Source organism: Sceloporus undulatus, chromosome 1, assembly GCF_019175285.1.
Source record: "Sceloporus undulatus isolate JIND9_A2432 ecotype Alabama chromosome 1, SceUnd_v1.1, whole genome shotgun sequence".
NCBI classification, from domain to species: domain Eukaryota; kingdom Metazoa; phylum Chordata; class Lepidosauria; order Squamata; family Phrynosomatidae; genus Sceloporus; species Sceloporus undulatus.
The window spans coordinates 156,940,651-156,966,158 of record NC_056522.1 but is presented as its reverse complement, the minus strand read 5'-3'; the positions used below and the strand labels follow the sequence as shown (position 1 = coordinate 156,966,158).

Sequence of the window (25,508 nt, the reverse complement as noted above, 5' to 3'; positions counted from 1 at the left end):
TTATTTATTTATTTATTTCCTGCATCTCCTTTCCCGGATCTAGGCAGGTAACAACAGTCCAATAAAACAGATATACAGACAATAATAAAATTTCCCTAATTCCCTTAACCCTCCTTTCTTCCGCTAAAAATACACATAAACATCAAGATAAAATACAATCTCCCCAGTACAATAGACTTAGTTACAAACTAAGGATCGACACAGTTCAAATTATTCCAAGAGACCATCAGGAGAGGCGGTGAAAGAGTGAATGGATCAGTTTGGTTAATTCAGCTGGAGGTTAGTCTGGAAAGGCCTGACGGAAGAGATCCGTCTTTATCACCTTTTTAAACGCTTCCAAAGATGTAATATGGTGGATCCCTTCTGGCAGGTCATTCCATATTTTAGGAGTGGCACCTGAAAAGGTCCTCTGGGAAGTCACCACCAGCCTGGTTTTCTTTGGCTGGAGTAGGTTCCTCCCACATCTGCATAACTAAGTAATGTCTGCATTTGCCAATATTCTACATCGGCTACTTACTTATGTAGATGTATAACTTATAACTTAGGGCCCATGCAGACAGGCCAAAATAAAGCTGCTTCGGGTCACTTTGGAGGTATGCTGTTTAAATGACATAGACATCTTAAGAGGCCAGAAGCTGCACCAAAGCTGTGCTCCAGTCCTTAGCACTGGAGTATGGCTTTAGCGCGGCTTCCGGACTCTTAGGATGCATGCATTATCCAAACGGCATATCTCCAAAGTGACCCAAAGCAGCTTTATTTTGGCCTGTCTGCATGGGCCCTAAGTTATGTCTGCATAACTAAGTGATGTTTGCAGAACTAAGTAACAATGTAAAATATTGGCACTCGTTTAGCAATATTGTACATCAGTTACTTAGTTAAGTCGGCATAACTAAGTGATGTCTGCATAACTAAGTAATAATGCAAAATATCAGAATACATTTGCCAATATTCTACATCGGTTGCTTAGTTACATCTGTGTAACTAATAACATCTCCGGGCCCAACTCTCCCCAGCCCACCTTAATTACATGCCATCAAATCTGGCAAAGGAGGTACCTCAAGTGCAAGGAGGGTGGGATTTATACTCTCTTCCCACCAGTGAGGGAGGCTGCAACAGGGACTCGCAACAGAACTCCTGCTTGTAATTGTCACAGCCTTGTTTGCTGGCAGGAGAAGGGTGGGAACATCCTCCACCCCAACTGAAAACTGAACAGGCCCCCTTTGCCTCATCCAGCTGGTGGCTCTAAAAGTAAGCTGGGGTGGCATTTATGTCATTTTACAACAAAACTATGTTGTTTTACTGACAACAAAGCACTTGCGGATCTGTAACTCTAGGCTACAAATCCATAAAAGCAACACTGTATACCAGCCCTTAATTTAGTGGTTGTTTAGTTTAAATGTGATCACTGGCACATATAAAAGGCATTTCCCTGCCCCCATTGCTGAAGTTTATTATTGGCAACCTGATCATGTTGACATGTGCAAAGTCCTTTCTGTTCACACTTCACATCCAAATAGCATACCAGAACCAGCAGTGTGTTACAGCTGGAATGTTTTTGGCTGGCTTTCACTCAGTCCTTAGGTACCTTCAGATATCATTTACATTTGTGCCTCCCTGGAATTGCACAACATGCTGGTGTTTACCCTGTAGAAGTTGCCAGCAAAGCTGAATTAATAACAAAAAGGTGTTGTATATTGGGGCTCAAGAGCTGGGAAGTTAAGAGTTTGGCACTCGATGTTTGGGCACAATAGAACTAACTTCAGGTAAACAGGTATATGTTTACATTGTCAGATAGGTTCTTGCTTCCATTGGCCTAACAATCATATCAATGCAATGTCTACTTGGGCTAGAATGTAGACTACATGTTAAAATGATTCCCTTTAGTTTTGATTCTGCATCAGTAGTATTTATCTGCGGCACCCACATCTGCACCCGAGGTAAGAGAGGCTGCAGCTTGCTTTGGAGTGTCCTGTAAAAAAGTACTGTTGTAATGATACTAGTTAGTTTTTAGTGTGTCTCTGGTCCTGTCTGCATGGGCCAGGATACTCTGGGGCAGCCTGAAGTATCCTGGCCTCACAGCTCTCCATTACTTGGCCCCCTGTTTCTGTGTTGTGGTAACTGTCACCATGGATGTCCTGCTAAGTCACCAGCTATGTCCTGCACTGCCATGAGTTGCTTGCTTCTGAAGTCAGAAGAAGCTCAGCCTTGATCATATGGCTGGGCACCTTGTTCTGACCTCAGAAGTGAGGGGCTTGTGGTAATGAACAGGCTGGACAGCTCAGTGGGACACATGTGTGGATAGCTGCCATGAGGCAGGAACACAGGTCTCCAGATCTTCCCAGAATATCTGGAGTAACAGTTATGTTTTTAAAAACCATTTAAAGGCTCTTATAACCTAGTTCTGGTGCAGAGTATACTGGACGTTGTCTGGACTGGTTGCACTGAATCTGGGGTTTGGGATGTGCATCAGGGATGTGGCGGTGGTGGTGGGGACAGGCCTTTTGGCCTATGCAGGCATGGCCTAAGACAGTGGTCCTCAACTTTCCTAATGCCGCGACCCTTTCATACAGTTCCTCATGTTGTGGTGACATCCAACCGTACAATTATTTTCATTGCTACATGCAAATATGTGTTTTCCGATGGTCTTAGGCGACCCCTGTGAAAGGGTCGTTCGACCCCATAAGGGGTCCCAACCCACAGGTTGGGAACTACTGGCCTAAGAGATTATGAGAACATTTTGCTTTTCCTGACATGGGCCAAGGGTAATCATGATGGTGTAGGTGGAAAAAGATCCAAAGCAGGGACATCACCTTCTCTCTCTCTCTCTCTCTCTCTCTCTCTCTCCCCTCCCTCTTTTATCTATCCCCCCCCCAATACTCTTTCATAGACACCTCTTCTTTCTCTCTCTTCCTATTGGATAACCACTCTCATTGTCAAGAATCTAGATAATGCCCATGCCCATTTATTCTTTGCCTACATGGTATGGGAGAAAGAGGAGGGTGGAATCTCAATCCACTTTGGCCTTCACTGGGTGTTGCTTTAGAGGACCCAAACCTGCCAAAAGGCCTCTGTGCAGGGGTAATGCTTTGCATTTGCTTTTCCTTACAAGTAAAAACCAAGCACAAACAGGTATCACATCATTTAAAAAAAACATTCAAGAGGGCCCTGGGGAAAAGAAGACTTTGCTTTGGTGACTGGATCCAGTTTGTGGGCATCAGTTCCATTGTCCTGATCTAAATGAACTCTGTAGCATGCCCCTTTGCCCCATAGTTGTACAGTGAATTCAAAGAAACATATTATATGTGTCTTGCATGATATTTAAAATCGAAGAGTGTTGTTCCAGAGAAACACATGCAGCCTTGAAGTAATCTTATCAGATATGTAACCGCAGCCATCACATGGCAGGAAGTCCTGTACTAAGGGGAACTCAGAGTTCTAAATAAACACTTGTCCAGAAGTCCAGGTTTTATTAAGAAGCATACTTGCACATTAGGATCAAGTTTCTGCTGCAATGCTGACAATGTATCAGATATCATGCCGTGGTACTACAGCAATGTAGTATAAGTTGTGGATGGCTACTAGTCATGATGGCTATGCATAATATCAATTATCAGAGGCAGTGTGCCAGTTGCCGAGGAACACAAGAGGAAAGGTTCTACATACCCTCCAACTGTCCCCATTTGGCATTAATCCTTTGTCATCCCACTTTTTCAGCTGCTACTAATTTCTTCCCTTTGTCTACAACTTATTTCAGTTGCTGCAAACTGAGTTCAAACTTAAGTGGAAAAGTAGTTTGCACACAATTAATTCAGCTGAGGGGATAGGAGAGGAAGATTAAGAATCTTGTCCTTCACAATAGTCTCAGATCAAAGCAAACTGTTCCAGTGAATCCAAGCTTATCTGTTCTTCCTCATTACAATGCACCCTTGGTATGCACTGGAGTTTGATTCCAGGACCCTCCATGGATACCAAAATCTGTGGATGCTCAAGTCCCATTAAATACAGTGACATATTGAAATGGTTTCCCTTATCTAAAATGGCAAAAATAAGGTTTGCTTTTGGAATTTATATTATTTTTGAATATTTTCAAGCTGTAGATGGTTGAATCTGTGGATAAAAGAAATCTGTGTATACAGAGGGCCAACTGTAATATCGTTTGTCATCTTGACCTCATTCTGATGATGCTTGGCTATATGCAACCCAGTTTTCACTTGTGACACTTTGGAGGATATGATGCTGTTATGCTCATATCTTGCTGATGGGCTTCTCATAGGCAACTGGTTGGCCACAGTACAAACAGAATTTGGAATCTACTGTACTAGAGAGAAAGCTAGACTTAAATCTTAACACACAATCCTAAACAATAGCCCCAAGTGACATACATTGGTTGCTTTCATAATGACTTAGGGGCTTATCATATTACAAAATAAAACTAATTACCCCTGCTGAATTACAGTAGATTTCGGGAATTGTCACATTAAAAATGCCACCAAATCTGCCAGGTGACTGCATCTCGGCTAAATCCCGGCTCGCAACCACTCTCAGCTGGCCGATTTTCAAAAACAGGAGCTTCCCATCAGCCAAGATCCCTTTTGGATACCAAAATCTGTGGATGCTCAAGTCCCATTACATAAAGTGGCACAGTAAAATGATATCTTGTTTATAGAGTAGCAAAATCAAGGTTTCTTTTTGGAATTTATATATTTTTAAAATATTTTCAAACTGTAGATCCTTGAATATGTGGATGAATAATCTGTGGATTTGGAGGGCTGACTAATTTAGGCAAAACAACACATTTGAAAGAGCAAATAATCACTAACACAGGAAGGAGTGCCATTTCCTGAATGAACATGCAAAATATAGGCCTCTGAAACTAGTCTCTAGGTTTCTGTCTTGTGAAGTAGGATGAAGGCAGGGTGCCCAGAGACAGGACCTTTTCAGTTGTGGCATCTTGCCTTTTGAATTACCTTCTAGGAAATTTTGTCAGGTGCCATCCTGGGTTTGCTTTTTCTACAGATGTGTTGAAAACATTTTTGAGGGCAAGGGACAAACACTTTCAGGCTGCAGTCCTAAAACCAGGAATGGGAATTGTGTGGTAGTCCAGCATTGACAATGATGGGAGGAATGCTGAAAGATGAAGTCCAAGAACATCTGGTGGTTGCAGGATTTTCATCCTTGAGAATAAGACCCATTGCACTCAGCAGACATGTATAGGATTGTGCTGTTTCCCCATAAGGCAATGGTGGGTCCTATGTAGCTCTACAAATGATTTTGGACTGTACATCCCTGGCTAGCTAGTGTTGAACAATGCTGGGAGTTGCAGTTCATCAGTATCTGGAGCGCAACATAATCCCTCCCCCCCGCTCCCAGTAAAGTGTTGTATTTTATTTTGCTGATGTTTATTCACTTAAAGAATAAAATGAATCCATGTTGAAAATCCAGGAAAATCCAGAGAGCCTAGCGTACTGACTGTGGGACTCTGAGAGTTGGGGGATCAGGGGAGTTGTTGTCCAATAAGTCACTTCCTAAGCTTTGGGTCAAATCAGAGTGATGTCATAACAGCAAAGGAGGACAAGGCACCGCAAAATGTAGGACAGCACAAAATAAAAGCTAAAACCACTACTATAAATATAAATTCATTTCATGTGGTTTATTTACAGCTATACTACATATCCTGAATTTTATTATGTACTCAACTATAGTTTTCTGATGAACTTCATTAAAATGCCTTATTGGCTTGCAATGTACTTATAGAACTCTGAGCAAGAGAGAGGCTTAACATTGTACTTTACTAGCAACAAACTCTCGAGTGAATTAGCCCTTTAATTTCTCCATTGTGCTGAACTTAAGGGGAAAACCCTTTCAACATTTGCATTGTGTTCTCAAGCAGCCCATTGCCTGACACATTTGGTGTCCTTTTCTGTTCAGAGAAACAAATGAACAGGCTGTCAAGTAGACAAATTTATCAAAGCCCAACAGTAAACACGTGGTTTTACCCAATGGACTTCTTCATCATGCTCAAAATGGAATTCTTCCTTTACAGAAGGATGAAATGTAGAGCATGTCCTGGAAAAGGAGGACATCTGGTCACCCTGTGTCAATCAAATCCCATGGGTGTAACAGTTATCCTTAAGCACCAGCTTTTTCAACTTCTTTCTTGCACAGCAAACAGAATGACAGCAATGCAGCAATAGTGCCACCTTCTGTGCTGTTCCAATCTGGTCAGGTAGTGCGGAAATTTTTGACAGAGCTGGTGGCTGTTGAAAAATACAGGAAAATCAAAGGGATGGTGCTGTGAGTAAATGACTATGTGCAAATGAACCACAGCGACATGTAATTTCCCCCCACCATGGGGTTTGACAGTAGTCCTTTGATGAGAATGAACATGGCTGAATAACACAAATGCAATCATTTGCAACAGTTCATGTTAAGAAGCAATCTAAAGCTGTGGTGTCATGATCTCGTTTTTCCTCATTCTTCACAGGAGAAAGAACTGGAAAATCTAGCTGCTATGGATTTGGAACTGCAGAAGATAGCTGAGAAATTCAACACTAACCGGCGGGGATGAATTTTGCCTGGCCTAATATTGGAAACGGTGAAGTTAGCTTTATTTACAGTATCCTCCCTATTGGTAAAGTCACTGCCATGAGTGTTGTTTTCTCCCCTTCCTAACTGGGAATGCAGTTTACTATCCACTCAACATGTGATTTACATGGGTGCAAGCAAGCAAGCATCTGTATTTTCCAAATATGCTAAGAAGACCTGATCAGCATGAATTCTAGTGTATAGACCTCTGTGCAAGGCATTTTTAAATGTGCGTGGAAACAATTGTCTTTGTGTTCTTCAGAAATATATTCTTTGTCTTTGTTTGAAATAATAAAATCACATTGTCCACAATATCCCATGCTTGCCTTCTCTGTTAAGTCTTAAAGTGATTTACAGTGTTGCGGTGATTAGAGGGAATGAAGGACAAATCATGGCTAAGGCATCTATGTCATGGGAGCCAATGTGATGGTTCTGAAGAAGAGTGTAGCAAGTAGTAATAGCAAGTACTGTACGTTTCTATACTGCTTATTGGTCAACTAGTGCTCCCAAAGCAGTTTATGATGTGTAAGCCAGTATCACCAGAGCACACACAACATCTTGCTGCTGTCAGCTCACCGTACAGTTCAATACTCAGCAGGGCTGGCCCTACCATAAGGCAGAATGAAGTGGTTATCGGGGTATCAGGCTTTTTCCTTGGCTGCCATAAAAGGGCAACAAAGTGTTTGGTAAGGTTTTGCATCATCATCATCATCATCATGATCGATTATGTTTCTCCAAACCTACCTTTGTTGCCTGACATAGTCCCTACCAAAGCATTTCTGTTGTGCTGAAGATTGAATTGTTGGGAAATGGTGTCCACCATGCACTCCTGGGCGCAGAAACAGAAAGATACATACGTCTTTTCTCACTAGTGCTCCTTGGCTCTGCCATTGACAGATATTGTGTCAGATATTGTGACAGATATTGTGCTTCATTTTGAGTGTTGTTGTGTGCCTTCAAGTCATTTCCAACTTATGGTGACCCTAAGGTACCTATCACAGGGGTTTCTGAGGCTGAGTTCACCCTGTGTTTCCATGACCAAGTGAGGATTCAAACCCTGGTTTCCAGTCATAGTCCATAGGCACAGTGAATTTCAAGGCCAAACTAACATGTGGGACATGTGACATTTTTCCCTATTGATTTTTGTTCTCGCTGAAATGCAAATTAATTATCTAAATCTGACTGTTGTGGCAGGGTTGCCTAGCCAGTTCCCCAATGGGCTGTTTTCATGACAAAGACAAGTATATCCTAGGAAGGTGACTTTCCACTTACAAGGGAAAAGATACCAAGTAAAAACTTCCTCCCAGTTTGTGTACACAAGAGAGAGAGAAATGTGTGCATGTGCCCCACCCACACAATAGCCATGTTTCCCACATCAAATCTAATGTGGCCCTCAAGCCCTACAAATTATGCCTACTGAAGTTACAATATCACTTTATCACAGGTTGGTGTTCCTCACTTACAGAGCCAGCTTGAACATTAGGCAGAATGAGGAACCTTCCCAGGCAGCTAATGTAGTGGCGCATCAGTGAGGAGTTGTAGGTGCCATACAACTTACCTGCGGCTCCAAGCTTCCTTGCTGTTCTTAGGCATAGTAGAGGATTTTGTCCTATGGACATTGCCAAAGAAGGCCCAACCATCACTTTGATTGACTTGTGTACACAGAATGGAGAAATGCAAAAGCAATAGCATTTACATTTCTATATCACTTTATAGAGAACTAAGTACTCTCTAAGCAGTTTGCAATCCATAAGCCAATTGCCCTCAACAAACTGAGTACTCATTTTACTGACCTATGAAAGGATGGAAGGCTGAGTCAGCCTTGGAGCCCTGGATCAAATTCATAACCTTGCGGCAGCAGTACTAGCATTTAACCACTGTGCTACCAGGGCTTCTTTAATGCCATTTTATCCTTCAGTTCAGCCATCTGGCCATATATATTCTGGACAGAGCCTGCCCTCATTCTATTCTTACAATTGTTCTGCATAATAAATTGACTTTCTGAAGGCCATCCCTGACTCTCATTAAGTGATGATTTGAGTTTTAAACCATTACATTTTGTTGAAACTATTCAAATTTAGCTGCATTTAGCTGACAAATAGTCTCATGGGGGGAATCAACATTCAGCTCAGCTTTCTAAATTGTAGTTCACATTTAGCGACTGCTAAAAATTTAAGAGCGACAATTTGTGTGAAGCTTACGAGACATCTGGACAGACAATTGACAATTAGACAAAAAGAAAGTTTATGAAAATATAATTTCCCTTCTGTTGCCGGCCTATGATTTCATTTTTTTCAACTTCTTTATGCTGCTGCCCTTATGCAGTGCTTGTGTGGAAAATCAGAATGCTGTCCACCATGAAAATAAAACCGAGCAGCAAAGGCAGCCTTATGTTACCTTGCTACAGAACATAGTGCTTCCACTTTACACATGGCACTCTCGGCTTTCACACTGATGGATAATTTTCACATTCACCATTGCTCCATTGTTGGATGGGTGAGCAACTGTGATACATAATGCTGTTGAGCCATAGGTTTTGTTGCTAGGTCTCTGAACTCCCATCATCGTCTGCCATTATTGTTGTAATTCAAGAGGTTTCAGACACAGATACGCACAGATACCTTAATATTCTTGTTCGTAGTATACCACTACAATCCATTGGCAAAGCAATCTCCAATACTTATTAAAGCTATCAGCACCATTTTATATCACAAAACCTGATATAACTAGGATTTATATATATTTATGGCTACTTCCCACATCTTTCCACACACAGAGACATGTGAGCTATGGACCCGAGGGAAAAAAGATAGTCCTGTGCTCAAGCATGCCTCACTGGTTCTATTCCAAGCATTCCTATTTTCTTTCCTAAACTCTTCAGTACCAGAAATCAGTAAGCAAATGGGATAATAAAATAAAATAAAATAAAATGGGAAATTTAGAGAAGGCAGAGCCCAGGACAACCATCCATGGCTTGAAAATCTTCAAAAATATAAATTCCTCAAGCAAACACTAATTTTGCTATTTATAAAAGATACACCATTTCACAATGCCAGTCAATTTAATGGGACTTGAGCATCCAGATTTTGGTATCCACAGTAGGTCCTGGAGCCAAACGTCATAAGATACAAAGAGTCCACTGAACTTGGATGGGGGACTGCCAAGAGGTTATCAGGTAGTGTAGGCTGTATTTCAGAGGAAGGAACTGGCAAAACCACTTGAGTATTCCATGCCTAAGAAAATCCTATGAAATGCATAGTAATGAGGCAACTTGAAGGTGTGCGTGTACACATACACACACAGAACAGCTTTTCAAGATGTGAAGAAGCAAGGAATTGCTTCCAACCTGTGCTCCAAATGCTGTGCTGACTTCCTTAGTTATTTCCAAGTTTTACAGCAAGTTGGAAAGTAGTTGCGACCAATACCAGTAAAGCAGAAGTTACTAGATGTCTGAGAAAATACAGAATTCATACAGATTAATTCATATCCTTTTAAGAAAATGTACAGACAGACTACCACCAATAGTGATCTTTGCCATTTGAGGAATGTGAAAGCACTTTAATATTCATCTTGACAAGGTATGGGATGATCAGGAGAGTCATCATTGGTGAGATCATAGAAGGGCCATTTGAGGAAGCTTAAGGTCTCTAAAGGTTTGCTGAGTGGGTAATATGATGGGGAGAAACTGAATTCTTAGTTGCTTCCAAATCATGTTGCATAAAGTCTGTGTGTTAATGCATGTGTGAAAAGGGAGATCACACCAAGGCCTTTTCTCTTTGCTGGTAACTTGCCTTTCAGGCAAGTTTTTGGACCAACCAACCTGAAATAAGTCATCTCTAACTCGCTTGATGGCAACAAGCAAAGGGTGGGAAATGGGGCATCCTTCCTTTCTCTTCCAGGGATCACAGCTCTACAACTGTTCAGCACAATTGTCATTAACTGGTAACTTGCAAGATTAGAAGCAATTGAATTATCTATGCCAGAATAAGTACATCTGCCCTCACTTCCAATGGCAGACCTGTGTTAGCAGCAGAGACAACAGCAATGAGCAAGTCACTGTTGTTGTAGACACCTTCAAATCATAACTGATCCATTGTCCAATGACTCTCTGTCAATATAGCACAACACAGAATTAAATCTGCTTCCACTGCTATTGCTTCAGGAAATCATCCTTGGACTAGGCAATATGACTGGATTAATCTGAAGATGCAAATAACAAGTCAGGTTATTAGGGTCACAGTTCAGATGCCCAGAGACATCTTAAGAGGTATGATAAAGACATTTGTTGGCATCCAAGACAGCCACTTTCCAAAGAGGACATCTGAATCCATATATAAATATTATGATACACATGGATAGTACAGTGGGCCTTCCTTATGGGCAGATTTGCCATGCACGGATATGAGCATCTGCGGATGGCAAACCCATATTGTCCCCGATGACAGCACACATGCACCCACGCCGCCACTGGGGACAAAAGTCCCTCCCCTTCCCCCCTCCCTTCCTCTCCTTCCCTCCATTATTCCTTCCTCTCTTCCCCCTTCCTTCCTTCCTCTCCTTTCCTCCCTCCTTCCCTGCTTACCTGCCTGCTTCCTCAGCGGCTTTTGCCCTGGCTTGGCTGGAGGTGGAGTCTGCCAGAGCTGGGGCCAAGGGTTGACTTCCAACTTCCAAGGAAGTTGGAGTATGTTGTGTGGTCCAGAGCTCCGCTCTGCGACCCACAACATACTTCAGCTCCCAGAATTCATAGTCTTGAGCCAGAAAAGAGTTAAAGAGGAGCCAACCTGGGTAACTTCTCCAGTGTGGATGCAGCAAGGGTTCCAAGGAAGCCAGAGCCAAGGCTTGGATTTCAAAGCCCAGAGCCTCTGTCCTGGGCTGCTGGCTGGGCCTGGGGCACCCTTGGAAGTTGGAAGTCAACCCTCGGCCCTCGACCCCAGCCCTGGCAGACTCTGCCCCTGTAGCCAAGCCAGGGCAGAAGCCGCCGAGTAAATGGGAAGGAAGGAAGGAAGGAAGGGAAGGAGCGGAAGGGAGGAAGGAAGAAGGGAGGGAAGTAGAGGAAGGAAGAAGGGAGGGAAGGAGAGGAAGGAAGAACGGAGGGAAGGAGAGGAAGGGAGGAAAGGAAGGAGAGGAGGGGAAGAACATTTGTCTTTAATGGTGGTGCGCGCTGCAGCATAACCAGGACAATGGGAGATTGCGCATACTAGGGTTTAGTATGTGCCGGGGGGGGGGGGGGGGTCCGGAATGGATGCCCCGCATATAACGAAGGCTTACTGTATACACAATTTTTGAAACAATATATCAATGAAATTTCTAGTTTATCTACAGTACAACCACATTTTACAAATCATGTTTTTCATCTTTTACCATCCACTCTATAATTACCCAAATGGGGACACATGCTGGTGTTGCTGGCCAGCTACTTTCATATTTCCACCCTCATGATTCAAAAGGGAAAAAAACCCTTGTATTACAAAAAAAAGTCTTATAATTTATTGAAATGCAGTTTTACAGAACATAAAATTCTACATAACAAAAGGTGTATTGTTTAAAAAAAGATGAAAAACAGCTTTTATGTTTTAAAAATGGTAATATATGCAAATGAATTTTATAATTTACATCTGATGTGCAAGCAGCATCAAAAGTCCTGTTCTTCCCCACTAGCAGTGATAAAAGCATGATATCACAACATCAGTGTCACTGGTGAAATAACAATTTCATGGGTCTGAGATGAAACTGGACATGACATTTGTAACCAAAGGAAGTTGCAGTAAGATTAGACACAGTGCTATTTTTAAACAAAGTATGTGAATCCAGAGTAAAATACAGGTACAGAATAGATTGGACTTTCAGTCCATTTTGGCAACATCTCCAGGAAGAGCGATTGTTACGCCATGAAGTCGTTCAGTAGGTGAACAAATGCATTTCTCAAGTTACGGCACTACCAAGCCTGGGCTAACTATGACACGGTGATTCTTCAGTCTCCTTTTAACTGATAATGTCTCTAATATTCACCTCCTCCTGACAGCAGCTGGAGGAAAAAAGTGCACTCTTCTGAGCTCTTAAATGTACTTAATAATACAACAAAAGGATAATTTGTGTCCTATGAAAAACAGCTTCTGCAAGTGTTAAAGGTGTTCTTCAAGTTTACGTTTTTTAGAGGTTGGCTCATTGGCTGCCTGTTCTGTATTGTCACCAGTTTTTATAGCCTCATTTATAACAGTGATGCCTGTCAAAAGGTACCCACCGCCACCACTCATCATCAATTTGGGATGACTTCGATCTGGCAAAACCTACCAAGAACAAGAAACGCACACATTATCATTATGGAATAATTCAAGCAGGGCTAGTATGTGTATTCACACTGGATGGCTATGGTTCTAAAAGAATTCAGAAGTATATTAATATTATATAGTTTAACATATATAACTGTAAAAGCCAGGCACTGCAGCAAAAACTATGGAGATATTTGTCACAGTGTAAGCAACTCAGAGAAACATAGGGTACATTCCACAATTGAAGCACACTTCTGTGTAATTTTTAGTTTGATGGGATGGGGAACTTTTGGTTCTCCAGATGTTTTGGGCCAGCTTTCAGCTGACCCACCCAACGTGGTCAACAGTAAGGGATTGGGGGAATTATATCTGGTGGGGCAGATCCCATCCCTATGTAATGCCCACCCCTACCTCTCAGAAATATAGCCATCTATAACACATTGCTCAAATATAGCCATCTATAAATAACCTCAAAATTTTCTCACAAACTTGACAATACAGAAGCCAAGCTTTCTTTTAAAATATACATTTTGAGATTAGGTATTGTGTGTGTGTTTTAAAGAGACAGGGTCTTTTACAAAGCTTTATCATTCATACTATCATTATGATACTCCTCCAAGGACTGACCCTTTACACTGTATTTCATCCCTCACTTCTAGAAAGAAAATTTTAAAAAATCCATAGAAAGGAGTTGTGGATAGATTTCTTATATCTAAAATTTAAGCATTCAGTTTGCAAAAGTAGAAAATGTTTTATTCATTTAGTCATTCCACACACCTCTGTAACATTTCCTTAGCAATGAAAGGAAGCCTACTATGTAAGGATTTGTGAACTGTTGGGATTTACAGAATACTGTATGTTTCTACCTGCTCCCGATGAGATAGATGAACACTTCCAATTCTTACCTGATAGCTCCGCAACCATGTTTCAGAAAGTTTAAGATTAATGACTCCTCCTCTCTCTCTCAATTTCGTGTAACACTCCACTAATGGCTAAGAGAAAAAAGATTAATTAAATTAATTTACTGTAAAACTTAGGAAGATAACAGAAGAAAATGTATCTGACTCACCTCTTTATATTGGCAGTAGACAACAAAAGGCCTTGAAGGAGCAACCAATTCTAACAATGACAGTAGTAAGGGTGCTGGATGAAATCGACTGGCTATGATTAAACTGCAATAGAAAGTTGTATACAGGTCAGCTATATTTACTGAAATATCAAAATATGTCTTTATGCAAACAAAGATAAAGTAAGGGGAACATATTTCTTCTAAGACAGGCTTATGCAGATGATATATTCCTTCCACTTATGCTATTTTTTCTATTTCTGGTCAAGCCTCTGCGGCAGAGATTCCTCTGGAAAATAAGTGTTTGAATAACATCTGTTCATTCTGTCACTGTGTTTCTCAATGGGTGATTCGTAAAGTTTCATAAGTAGGCAGCTCCTATCTGCAATAAGCAGTGGGTAGCCTACAGGGATGTTTGCAACAAGTTCCTTCTCTATTGGCAATTCTCAGGGAACTGTGTGGTTCTCCCAGATCCTTCAATCCAGATTTTTACACGGCCATAACACACTGCATCACAAAAGCTGATATGTATGAGTAAATTCAGTGTTCCTAGGAAATAACCAAATTTAACTCATTCCATTATGTACCAGTAGGGGAGAACAGCTTCCATTACCCTGAAACCAATACAAATGATGTGATTCTGACATTTACTGTCAGGTCTCAAGATTCAAATATCAATAAAATGATTCCACTTCACCCTGAAGAACATATTTACCACTAATTTCCAGCATTTATAAGGACAGGCCAAAAAATGACCAGAACTGTGTTGGAAAGAGTTGTTTTAAGAACCACGTGCATTTCATTTAACAATGTAAGTGGAATTTAACATCTGAAAGATTGATTTTAACACAGGAAAATTAGTGAATTTTAAAAGTGAAATGTTTCCTTGGAGTATATGTTTTTTTTTAATAATTTCTTCCGATCCATGCTAACCCTAGTCATCCACTCCTCATCCAATATATTATAGCTATATGTATAGCACTGGAGAACAGTAGTGGAGAAAGATAGGAATGTTGATAAAACAAAGACCATTATAAATGATAAAACAAAAACCATCATAACAAAAAAGATGGAACAATATGGAGCCATAACAGTGAGGTTACCTTACCAAACCACTCAAATTCAAAGCAGAATAGCAAACTTAATGGTTAACGTATGGAACTGCACAATTTTTACATTAAATAACAAAATAGGACACTTCTCATAAATGGCCAGTATTATGTAAATCTGACTCACCCATCAGCATCTTTGTTCTTCAACAAAGCAGCAGACTCTATTAGCTTTTTCCTTCTCTCCTCTTGCTTCTTTTGTTTGTCACACACCTGAGAAAAACAATTTATTTTAGGTTTAAGATCTGAACTATAGGTGTGGATTTCTAAAGAACTCTTTTTATGTACAAGTTTGTGTAACTATGGAGTATATCAGGACTGGAAATCATTTAGCCTTCCAGATGCTCTTGAGTGACACCATTCCTAACCACTGGTTCTGCTGGCTAGGGCTGCTGGGAGTTGCAGCTCAACATGGCGCAGTACAGATCACTGCGAAACGGTGGTCTGCATTCACCCATTTTAACTTCAGAGGGATGGCACAGCGCCCAAACCGCACACCGTCCCTCCAGAGTAAAAAAACCCGGTGCTTACGGGTTCTTTTTGCAGTACCACTGGCATGCTCGCAACGTAAGTGATGCGCGGTGACGTGCTGACGCTGCGCATTGCTTACATCAAAATGGTGGCGCCTGTATGGATGGAACGCTGCCATTAGTCCACTGCCGCGCTAGGGATCGTGTGGTTGGTGCACGGTCCCTAACCCTAGTATTGGCGCCAGCACAGCGCATTCGGCCCATCTGTTCTGGGCCAATAATGATTGGAGAGCCAAGTGATTTCCAGCACACAAATTATTTGTAGGACACCACTTACTTCAATTTCTACACCCTATCAAATTTAAATTTACCATACAATAAGCTGAATTATAGGATGCATGATGTGTTCCAGTGGTTTCCACTGGGAACCCCCTCAGGGAACTTTAAGTTGTGTTAAATTAGATCAGTTTCCCAAAATGTTAGTAGCCATAAAATCCAACTATCCAGTGGCATTAAACACACGAGGAAGATTCCTTACATTCTTATCCTGAAGTCAATCACTCTAGTCCACAAAGGCACAGACCTTGATGGATTCCGCTCAATAACGTCCAAGTCAGCTATAACTAAGAAACTATAGACTAAGGCATTCATCAACACATTATATTATACCAATGCTGAGGGTAAATCTAGGCAAACTGGCGATAAACACTGGCAAGTGTGAATCAGTTTCCCAGCATGTTATTAGACAGCTCTAAACTCTTGCTAAAAGGCACAAAGATTAACTTCATAGCATAAGCCAACAAGCAGAGTAGCCATTCAATTAGCTGCCATCCAATAATTTTTTTAATGTAAACTGAAAGACGTTCTGGAAGCTTCAAAGCTAAGGGTGGGGTATCAAATCCTGTAAATACATAAACATGAACAACAGTTGTCTTATTTATTAATTTCTTTGATCACTATGTCTAAAGAGTTAGTCAATAGAATCTTACTGTTCCCTTTGCTTTATTACTGTCAAATGCTTCACCCTCAGTCGGGATGTCCACTGCTTCTTGTTCTTCAAGTTGATTACTCTCCATAGCTAACACAGTACTGCATTCCATATCTGCGTCTTGCATGGATTGCTGCTTGTCATCACCTGACCCATTGCTGTCTTCTGCCACTGCTATACTGTCTTCAGGCTCTGAGGGCAGGATCTTCGAAGAAAATGTTCCAGAGAGAACAGTGTCCACTTTGCTGAGAGGGAAGTCGTAAAGTGTGTGGAAAAAGGAGTCTGGGAATCCAAAACAGTTTGTGGCAGCTCTAACAGGTCCTCCTCCTGGATACATATTAATAATGGATCCATAACCTGCAAGCAATGGACCAAAATCAGTATAACAAGCATCTGGACTCACAGAAATGCATTCTGGCAGACTAAATAAAGTCCGGCTCACACAAGTAAGTTCATCAGATGAAGAACTGCATGAATGAAAGCACCAACACAGGTAAACCTTTACTTCAGTTTTGCATAACACTGAACAATCTTGAAGAGCAGTTTACCTATTTGAATGCAAATCACCATGTGGTGAACATGAGGGATGTGGTGGCTGTTTGCACCAGTAGGTCATCTCACGATAAAATGAAAATGAACATTAAGAAAGATATTCGGAGATCCTGTAACTGTTGGAATGCCATGGTCTAAAAAACTAGAGTCTAAGTGTAAAGAAAAATGCAGCTCACCTCCACCCAATTCCATACACCCAAAAGAGATTTTGGAATTGCATGTTGAATCATTACCCAGACTTCATTAATGTGGCAAATATGTTCTGAAACTGAACTGAGTTCCTAAAGCAGTTTGCAATAATCAAAGGAACAGTGATTAAAATGCACCAGGCGTGCCCAAGCAGTCACATTCTAAAGCATCATTTTGGACACCAGTGCACTCTGAGGACTGGCAGCACTGTACTGCACTATTGACCAATTGCTACCAGCTTGTGATTAACCACACTGGTAATGAAAAATGGAAACTCCATTGTTTCCCTTCCACTCTTTGTTTAACCTCAGGCACCCCTTAAAATGGACATTGGCCAAAACAGAGTGTGGAGTTGGGAAAAGAATTAACTGCGTTCCCCAATGGCTTCATATTTTTATACCCTTTTTAAGGTTCTACATTATACATTGGGCCCTTCCCTTATGTGGGAGATCCATTCCAGACCTTCCCCCCCCCCCACATAAGTGGAATTACGTGTATGCTTGAGACCCATTAACTTGTGCCTGTACCCCTTCCAGGGCATGCTGAGGTTTCTTCCAGGGCAGCTTTCAGCATATGCTGAAAGCTGCGTATTTTGCACCCTCGTATGAAACGGATGTACTGTATTACATAACATGTTCTTTGTGAAAATGCTGTTCCACCATGTGCTCTTTCAATAATGGATGAAAAAACTGTATTTTTAAAAGGTTAATTCATATTCAATCATAGAAATATTAATGTTTTTGTGCTCTTATCCCAAAAGAAAAGTTATGCATATCAGATACTCTTACCTCCCATTCTTTCCATTACAGCACCCAGAACCAACCCTGCACAAGTTTCCATGACAATCATCTTGTTGCCAGCATGGACGTTTCCCCAAGTCAGCATCTGGGCTAGAGTATCATATCTCAAATAGCTAGAAAAAGAAAAATCTATTTCAGTCTCAGTGTGATCTTTTACATCTTAAAGTAACAGAATGGGCTGCATAGGGTTCGAGAAGAAAGGACACACAAAGAAAAGCCTGAAAAAGTAGTGATACAGATCTTAAGGACTAGGTTGTTCATTAGCAAACTGATGTCCTCTGAAGGAATACCTGTACATAATTTACTATGATTACAACAAACTAAGATACAGTTCCAAACTACCCATATTTCTGCCTTACCAGACCTACCAGTCTGTGGAGAACGGACAAAAAAATAAATTATAACTGGCCCTTTTCCTGGGACAGGGAACAATCCTAATAAAAAGGCCAACACTACATAAAAATGAAGACTAACTGGAGTTTTTGACCATTCCAGTGACACAGCATTAATTTTCATTGTGTTCCCCCCCAAAAAAAAACCCTGCTTTGCTGAATTGTCCTACTGGACTGCTACCATAGTTTATTTCCTCTTTGCTTACTCTAGTCTGAACTATAGCTAGACTGATAACCCCGCTGCTTTGCTGAATTGTTCATTTTGGCCTAGTTTACTGTAGCTTTCAGTTACAGCTAATAATATGATACTTGGTAGACCTCTTCTTTCACTTCTCTTCTTTCACTACTCCTCTGTGAGCATGGAGGGAGAGATCATCAAGGTTACAGCCCCTGGGACTCGCAGAACTAGCTGTGTGGTTCTCTGAATCCTGGGTTTAGCTTTCAAATATGTGTACAAACAGAAAACAATTTTTGCCACAGTTGCTGACATCCCCCATGCTTTTATTTAAGCAAATAAATATAAGTTCTGCAGTCTAAAAGGTAGGGAAGCCACATAACCAAAAGTTTCAATTATATTTTAATATTGTTTAAAAGCCTCTGTTTAATTACACACAAACGCTTTCGTAATAGAAGAACAGAAAAATGAAAGAATACTTTGATCACTAGTTAAACATGACCATTCCAACCAGCCAAATCTGTGCAGGGTGGATGGCCAATCCTACCTTACAGCAAATAAACTGAACTAAGTTGCTTTTTGGTCCTTTGAATTCCATCATTCAAAGTCAACCAAGAACATACAACACATTTTACTGTCCTGTGTGGCTGAATGCTTTAGTCAAGAGCTAAATCACACTATAACCAAATACAATGCTGCTATTATATATAAACAACATAACAATTCCACAGTATTGGCTTTAACAAAGTTTACCTTTGATTTTGCAGAATCTATTGCAAACAAAGAGAACTTTGACCATACCTAGGTAGGAACACAATGGTTGTATGGGTCAAGACCAACAGACTATCTAATCTAGTATTTTGTTATTACAGTGACCAAGCAGATATTAACTGAGAGATTACATGCAAGAAATAAGGACAGTACCATTGTCGTGCTCATGTTACCCAGCATGCTGCCTTTGATACTAGAAGTAATTTACAGCTATCATGATTACTACCTATTGACAATCTTATCCTCCATGAATCTACTTAGCCCCTTTCAATGACTTCAAAACATTTAAACACAGAAGATTACAGATTCAATTCTTTCAAGGAATCATTTGGATACTAGGTTTCTGATATAGTTAAAATATATTGAGCCTTACTTGATCTTTCCTGGTTCTCTTGCATAGTACATTGTTGACAGAATACGTGTAGACGGCTTTACAATTGTAATAATAGCCTCATATCTGTAAACAAAATGCAACAATTGTATTAAAGGCACATATGATTTGTACATCCCCAAATAGTCTCTGCAATTTCCAATATTCTACAGTACTTACTTTTTTTTCTTTTTCTTGATGTATTTATCCTGGGCAAATTCTGTCTTGTCTCTAAATGTAGTGCTGTTTTCTATCAACTGCTGAACGATTTCCTTCAAAAGAGACATGTTTACTCATTTTTACATATATCAAAATTATTTTAAAAAAAGTTTCACTTTTTTAAAAGAAGTAGGTAAGCAGTGCCCAATGAAAAATATGATTTTTGGTCAATTACCTGGCCAAAAAGGGAAGCAATTGGTGAAAATGTAGTCAAAAAACAAACCAGGAATGCAGATCTTCCATGAGCTCTCAGAAAATAGACAATTTCTACCTGCGTCTAGCCAAAAACCAGGGTTGCATGTGTACAGGAACAGAATGACAAATGCTGCATGGAAAATTTCCCAGGTTCAGACTCTGGATTCTCCAGTTAAATAATCAGATAGTAAGTGGTGGGAAAGATTCTATCTCTGTCACACAGCTATGTAGAGGTTTCCACCTATCCTTTGCCTAAGACTCAGAAAGTCAAGGACAGCAGACCAGTGGTTATCATCCTTTGGTCCTCCAGATCTCTTGGACTTCAAATCCCAGAAGCCCCCATCAAAAAGTCTGGAAGTCAAAGTCCAAAACATTGGGAAGATGAAAGTTTGAGAATCTCTAGAGGAGACAAGATAAACAAACAGTCTGATCTGGTAACAGGCAACTTTCTAAGTTGTAATGAAAAAGAGCTGCACTTATGGGAAAAGAGGAATCATGTCAATATTTTTAAAAATTATAATAGATTCTTTTTATACAATTGCAGTGTCTAGCAGTATAACTTTGTAAGTACAAATGGGTCTCTAAGAAGCAGCAGACAGTGAACTGGAAAATGTAGGAGAAGGTACTGTTTCATGCTCTAATCTAGGCACTTTCTCCTCTGTACATCACAATACAAGAATACATAGAAGCAGCCTGCTCAGATTCGGCAAACTACCCAGATTTAAAAGATGCAGGGAGAAATATGACACTGATCACCTTCAAAAAGGTGTGAAAGACACAAATGTTAGTTACCTGTCCTTTAATGCCTTTATCCTTCAAAGCCTTGATATCATCATGAGTCAGTTTCTGAGACTTCCCATCGTCAACTATATTACGATTATCTGTACCTGCTTCTTTTGTTTCTGAAAACAGCACACACAGATGCATGAAACACTACTGGGGGAAAGTAAGAATAACTGTTCTATTCGGGGGGGGGGGGGGAATCCTATTTTATTCCTATTCCTATATTTTAAAATCTGTTTCTTCTAAATCCGTCAGAAAGAGACTGCCAGATTTTGGGGGGAAATGGGAAACTACAATGAATTAAAGATTTCCTGACTTGCTTAAACCATAGAGAGGGAGGTGAAACAGATGTATGCATGGGAAGAAGGACTATTTCTATCTTGTCTTATTAAGCCAAGGTATGCTCACCCATATCATGGTACATACTTGCCCTCAAGGAGGAATTGGTAAAATCTTTTAGGGTATCACAAACAATAGTGTCACTTTTCAGAAGACCTTCCATCCATGTATGTCCATGTAAGTGACACACACACACACACACACATTCCAAATACTGTTGAACTGCAATTCCTAGCAGTCCTCCCCATTACACTGAATGGTGAGGAATGCTAAGCACTGCAGTTTAACAACATTTGCAGAACTACACAATTCCCACTCCTGGTCTAAGACAAGGGAAGGCAAATCACACAGAGGAATGGATCAATGCCACAGGCCAGATGATATCAAGGGCATGGTTATAGCTGCTGATGTTACTGAATTTTTGGCTGACATGATGGAGCTTTTCTGGTCACATCAACTGAGCACTGGAAAGGAAATACCTCTAATTTGTGATCACTGATCAAAGATGGGGAGACTTCCGGGAGAAGGAGTGGCCTTAAGGATTGATCACTCCTACTGGACTGCTAGTTTGTTTCCTCTTTGCTTACTCTAGTCTGAACTATAGCTAGACTTATACCCCCACTACTTTCTTTTGGCCTAAAACCAGAATTAATATAGTGCTGCCTCTGTGCATCACATATATAAAAAGAAAAAAAAATAGTATAGGTTGAAAGTATAACTTTTCACCCCAACGCCTTCCACTTTGATTGGAAAAGGTAACAGAAATCTAGCACTAAATGTTTATATATCCTAACTGTCTGCTTATCTTGTATCCTCCTACCTGTAGCTGCCTCTTCCACTTTCTTCTTTGGCTGCAGACTCCCACCACTGGTCACTTCAAACGTTGTTCCGTAGATATGCCCAATGGCATTATCAAGGTAGAACCACTGTTTTTCAAAGATAATTTTTCTGGAGAAAAAGAAGAAATACAGTATAAAAACCGCAGAATTGTTTTTTATGGAATTTCCCAAATGCTATAAAAACAATTGAATATAATGCAGATGCAAATTCAGTATCTAGACGAATAGACATTGTTATCACCATCTTTTAAGGACTAGTGGAGGCACCTTTTTCTAAAGGAAGTTTCCTAAGGAATTTTATTTATTTATTTTATTATTTATGGTATTTATACTCCGCCCTTCACCCCTAAAGGCTATCAGAGTGGCTTACTATTTTTAATTAGACAGTTCCCTGCTCTCAGGCTTACAATCTAAAAGACACAACACAAAAGGAGAAGGGAATGGTGGAGGGAAAGGGGATGAGGTCCAGTGGTTCTTCTCTCCCTCTGAGGCCTGGACCAAGGCTGATGGAACGGAGGGAGAGTTTTCCCCTAAGTGTTCAGTTCTATAATGTTGATATGGCCTCTTAGGGGAAAAGCTGCTTTATTTAGTTTAATTTTTTGTTTTTGTTTTCTTTCTTGTTGTTGTGTGAGCTTTCAAGTTGTTTCCAACTCATGGGGACCCTGTCACTGGTGTTTCTTGGCAAGATTTATTCAGAGGTGTTGGGCCTTTGCCTCCCTTGGAGGCTGAGTGTGTGTGACTTGCACAGTGGGTTTCCATGGCTGAGTGGAGATTCAAACCCTGGTCTCCAGAGTCACACTCCAACACTCAAAGCCCTACGCCACGCTGGCTCTCAAGAACTGCTTATTTCTTACACAATACTAAACCACTAGCAGTTGTTAAGAACCTGAGTAATATTCTCAAGCCCACTTCCATGGGATATTTTGCTGCCTGAGTAGATAAGGTGGTCTCCACTGTTCCCAAATTTGTTGTTGTTGTTGTTGTTAACTGCCCCTGAGTCAATGACATCTCTCCACTGCTCTGCTTAGAATCCTAGAGTTGGAAGAGACCCCAAGAAGGGCCATCCAGTCCAAGGTCATTCTGCCATGCAGGAACTCTCAATCAAAGCATCCCCATTCACAGAGGGCCATCCAGCCTCTGTTTAAAGACCTCCAAGGAAGGAGACTCCACTGCACTCCGAGGAAGGAGTCTGTTCCACTGCCATGATCAGGCGTCTCAGTTATTGCAGCCAACTTCCCAGCTTTCTATGGACCTTGGCCACTATCCTGACTTTGAATTTTCACCTGTATTAAAACTTAACGTGACGAGCATTTTTCATAATAACCCTTAAAATGCTCAGTCTCAATCGTGACATGGGAGGTCTCTCTGACAGAGAAGGCTGAGTGTCTCACAAAACTACAGTTCCCAGGATTCCCTAGCACTGAGTCGGGGCAGCTAAAGACACTTGAGCCAAGACACTTAAAGCGGGTCCAAACCAGGTTATTTCTCCAGTGTGGACAATAAAAGCGTTGTTATTGGGGCAGTACAGAAGCAGCAGCAGCAGCAGCTGACGAAGCCATGATAAAGGTCCACGAGGAGCAAGCGTCCAGTCGCTTTCCCCCTCCGCCGACCCACCTCCGCCTGAGGACGGCGACCGCTTTGAAGACCTCGTCCTTCTTCAGGACGGCCCAGTCCCCCTCCAGGATCACGTGACCACGACCCTCCTCCATGCCGCGCGCGACCCTCTTGCGCTTGCTTCCGCGAGGAGGAGGAGGAGGAAAAAAGGAGAAGGAGCTTCTTCCTCCTCCTCACTCAGGCGCATGCGCCACCAAGGCTTCCAAACCGCCTCTCGCGTCTCTCGGCCTTCCCTCCCTCGCAAACGTCACTGACGGAACGGAAGCAGCAGCAGCTGCGCTACTTCCGCCCACCCTCGACCGCCATTTTGTACTCAACGCTTGTAAACCAACCATAGATGTCGACTGGCTAGAGCGACACCACCAACCCTCTGGCACCATTGTTTATTATAGCGTTGGCTGACTCTGAGGCTTCTGGGAGCTGGAGTCCAACGATCTTAAGTGGGATTTTAGAGAACTCTAGAACAGGGGTCCTCAAGCTCCGGTTCTTCAGGTGTTTTGGACTTCATCTCCCAGAAACCTCAGCCAATCACTGCACGCATGCAAATTTCCTTCCTACCTCAGGATTCAATAGACTTCCAGTCCCCACAAAGGCCCCTCCCTCCTCTTTGTCCCTCAGCCAATCACCATCCACATGCAAATTTCTTTCTTACCTCAGGATTCTACAGTCAATCTGAATAGACTTCCAGTCCCCACAAAGGCCCCTCCCTCCTCTTTGCCCCTCAGCCAATCACCATCCACATGCAAATTTCCTTGCTACCTCAGGATTCTACAGTCAATCTGAATATACTTCCAGTCCCCACAATGGCCCCGCCCTCCTTTGCCCCTCAGCCAATCACCACCCACATGCAAATTTCCTTCCTACCTCATAATGCCCTCCCTGACAGATTGGCCAATGATCTGGGATTCTGGGAGCTGAAGTCCAAAACATCTGGAGGGCCGGAGTTTGAGGACCTCTGCTCTAGAGCAGTGGTCCCTAAACTGTGCTCTTCAAAGACATTTTGGACTTCAGCTCCCAGAATCCCAGGTTATTGGCCAACGTGGCTGAGGCTTCTGGGAGCTGGAGTCCAAGAAAATGTCTCTTCAGGGGCCCACAGTTTGGGGAGGACCACTGCTGCACTAGGCTCCAAAACACACACTGCAGAAACAACCCAGTTTGAGACTGTTTTAAATGCCCTCAAGGCTCAATGCTAGGGAACTCTGGGAAGTGTAGTGTCTGTGTTAGAGAGAGAGAGAGAGAACTCTAGGGCCACAATAAACTACAGTTCCAAGGATTCCCTAGCACTGAGCCTTAATGGCAATTGTTAAAGAGATCTCAAACTGGGTTATTTCTGCAATGTGTTTTGGACCACTGATAGTTTAAGATGGATAAAGACTATAGAATGTATAGATTATAGATTACAGGTGGTAGGTCCATAATTTCATATAGGATAAGAACTAATCGTTTGGAGTATCATTAAAGAAAAAGAAGAGGATGTACACTAATAGGATCAGCAGAATTTATGGGAATATCTCAGTAGGTTTAGGAAGCTGTAGAATATAGATGTTGATTGTATGTATATTAATGTAGAATATTATTTTTGTATTGATTATAATGTTATTTTAAGTAATAAAATTGTAAAAAAATAAATATTTTGTCAAAAAAGATGGCAAAAGGTATCATGGACACGTCCAATAATAGTACAGTACAAAGAAATATAACGTGATTCTTGCAGGTCTGTTTTCATGGAATGGAATCTCTAGCCTTTTATAGCCCAGTACAGATTTTGGACTTCATCTCCCAG

General features: G+C 41.3%; 2 protein-coding genes across 4 annotated transcripts in view; one reads left to right on the top strand and one right to left on the bottom strand.

The window, feature by feature from the left end:
• CHGB (chromogranin B) overlaps positions 1 to 6,899 on the top strand; it is a 28,451-nt gene extending 21,552 nt beyond the window's left edge. The window contains exon 5 of the mRNA XM_042447172.1: positions 6,485 to 6,899. Within this exon, the coding sequence (XP_042303106.1) occupies positions 6,485 to 6,568 (84 nt within the window). The 3' untranslated portion in view covers positions 6,569 to 6,899. The remainder of the gene's footprint in view (positions 1 to 6,484) is intronic.
• Positions 6,900 to 12,047: 5,148 nt separating this feature from the next.
• Positions 12,048 to 24,010, bottom strand: TRMT6 (tRNA methyltransferase 6 non-catalytic subunit). 3 transcript variants are annotated; one of them, XM_042446154.1, is made up of 11 exons: positions 23,726 to 24,010; positions 22,093 to 22,220; positions 20,943 to 21,052; positions 19,917 to 20,008; positions 19,740 to 19,823; positions 18,017 to 18,141; positions 16,489 to 16,844; positions 15,157 to 15,242; positions 13,924 to 14,026; positions 13,760 to 13,846; positions 12,048 to 12,872 (listed from the first exon to the last, which is right to left on the bottom strand). In XM_042446154.1, the coding sequence occupies exons 1-11, from the start codon at positions 23,818 to 23,820 to the stop codon at positions 12,708 to 12,710; spliced, it is 1,431 nt and encodes a 476-aa protein (XP_042302088.1). In that variant the 5' UTR covers positions 23,821 to 24,010; the 3' UTR covers positions 12,048 to 12,707. The 3 variants fall into 3 exon arrangements, with proteins under 3 accessions (XP_042302088.1, XP_042302089.1, XP_042302090.1); XM_042446155.1 differs by lacking the exon at positions 23,726 to 24,010 and adding an exon at positions 22,998 to 23,113; XM_042446156.1 differs by lacking the exons at positions 20,943 to 21,052; positions 23,726 to 24,010.
• Between the last annotated feature and the right edge of the window lie 1,498 nt (positions 24,011 to 25,508).

What these genes read in the sequence shown, in the direction of transcription:
- TRMT6 (XM_042446154.1), bottom strand. Translation starts at nt 23,820, where the DNA reads ATGGAGGAGGGTCGTGGTCACGTGATCCTGGAGGGGGACTGGGCCGTC. An exon ending in AGTGGAAGAGGCAGCTACAG is followed by an intron (nt 21,053 to 22,092) that starts GTAGGAGGATAC and finishes TGCTGTTTTCAG; the next exon opens with AAACAAAAGAAGCAGGTACA. An exon ending in AGAGAACCAGGAAAGATCAA is followed by an intron (nt 18,142 to 19,739) that starts GTAAGGCTCAAT and finishes TTCTTTTTCTAG; the next exon opens with CTATTTGAGATATGATACTC.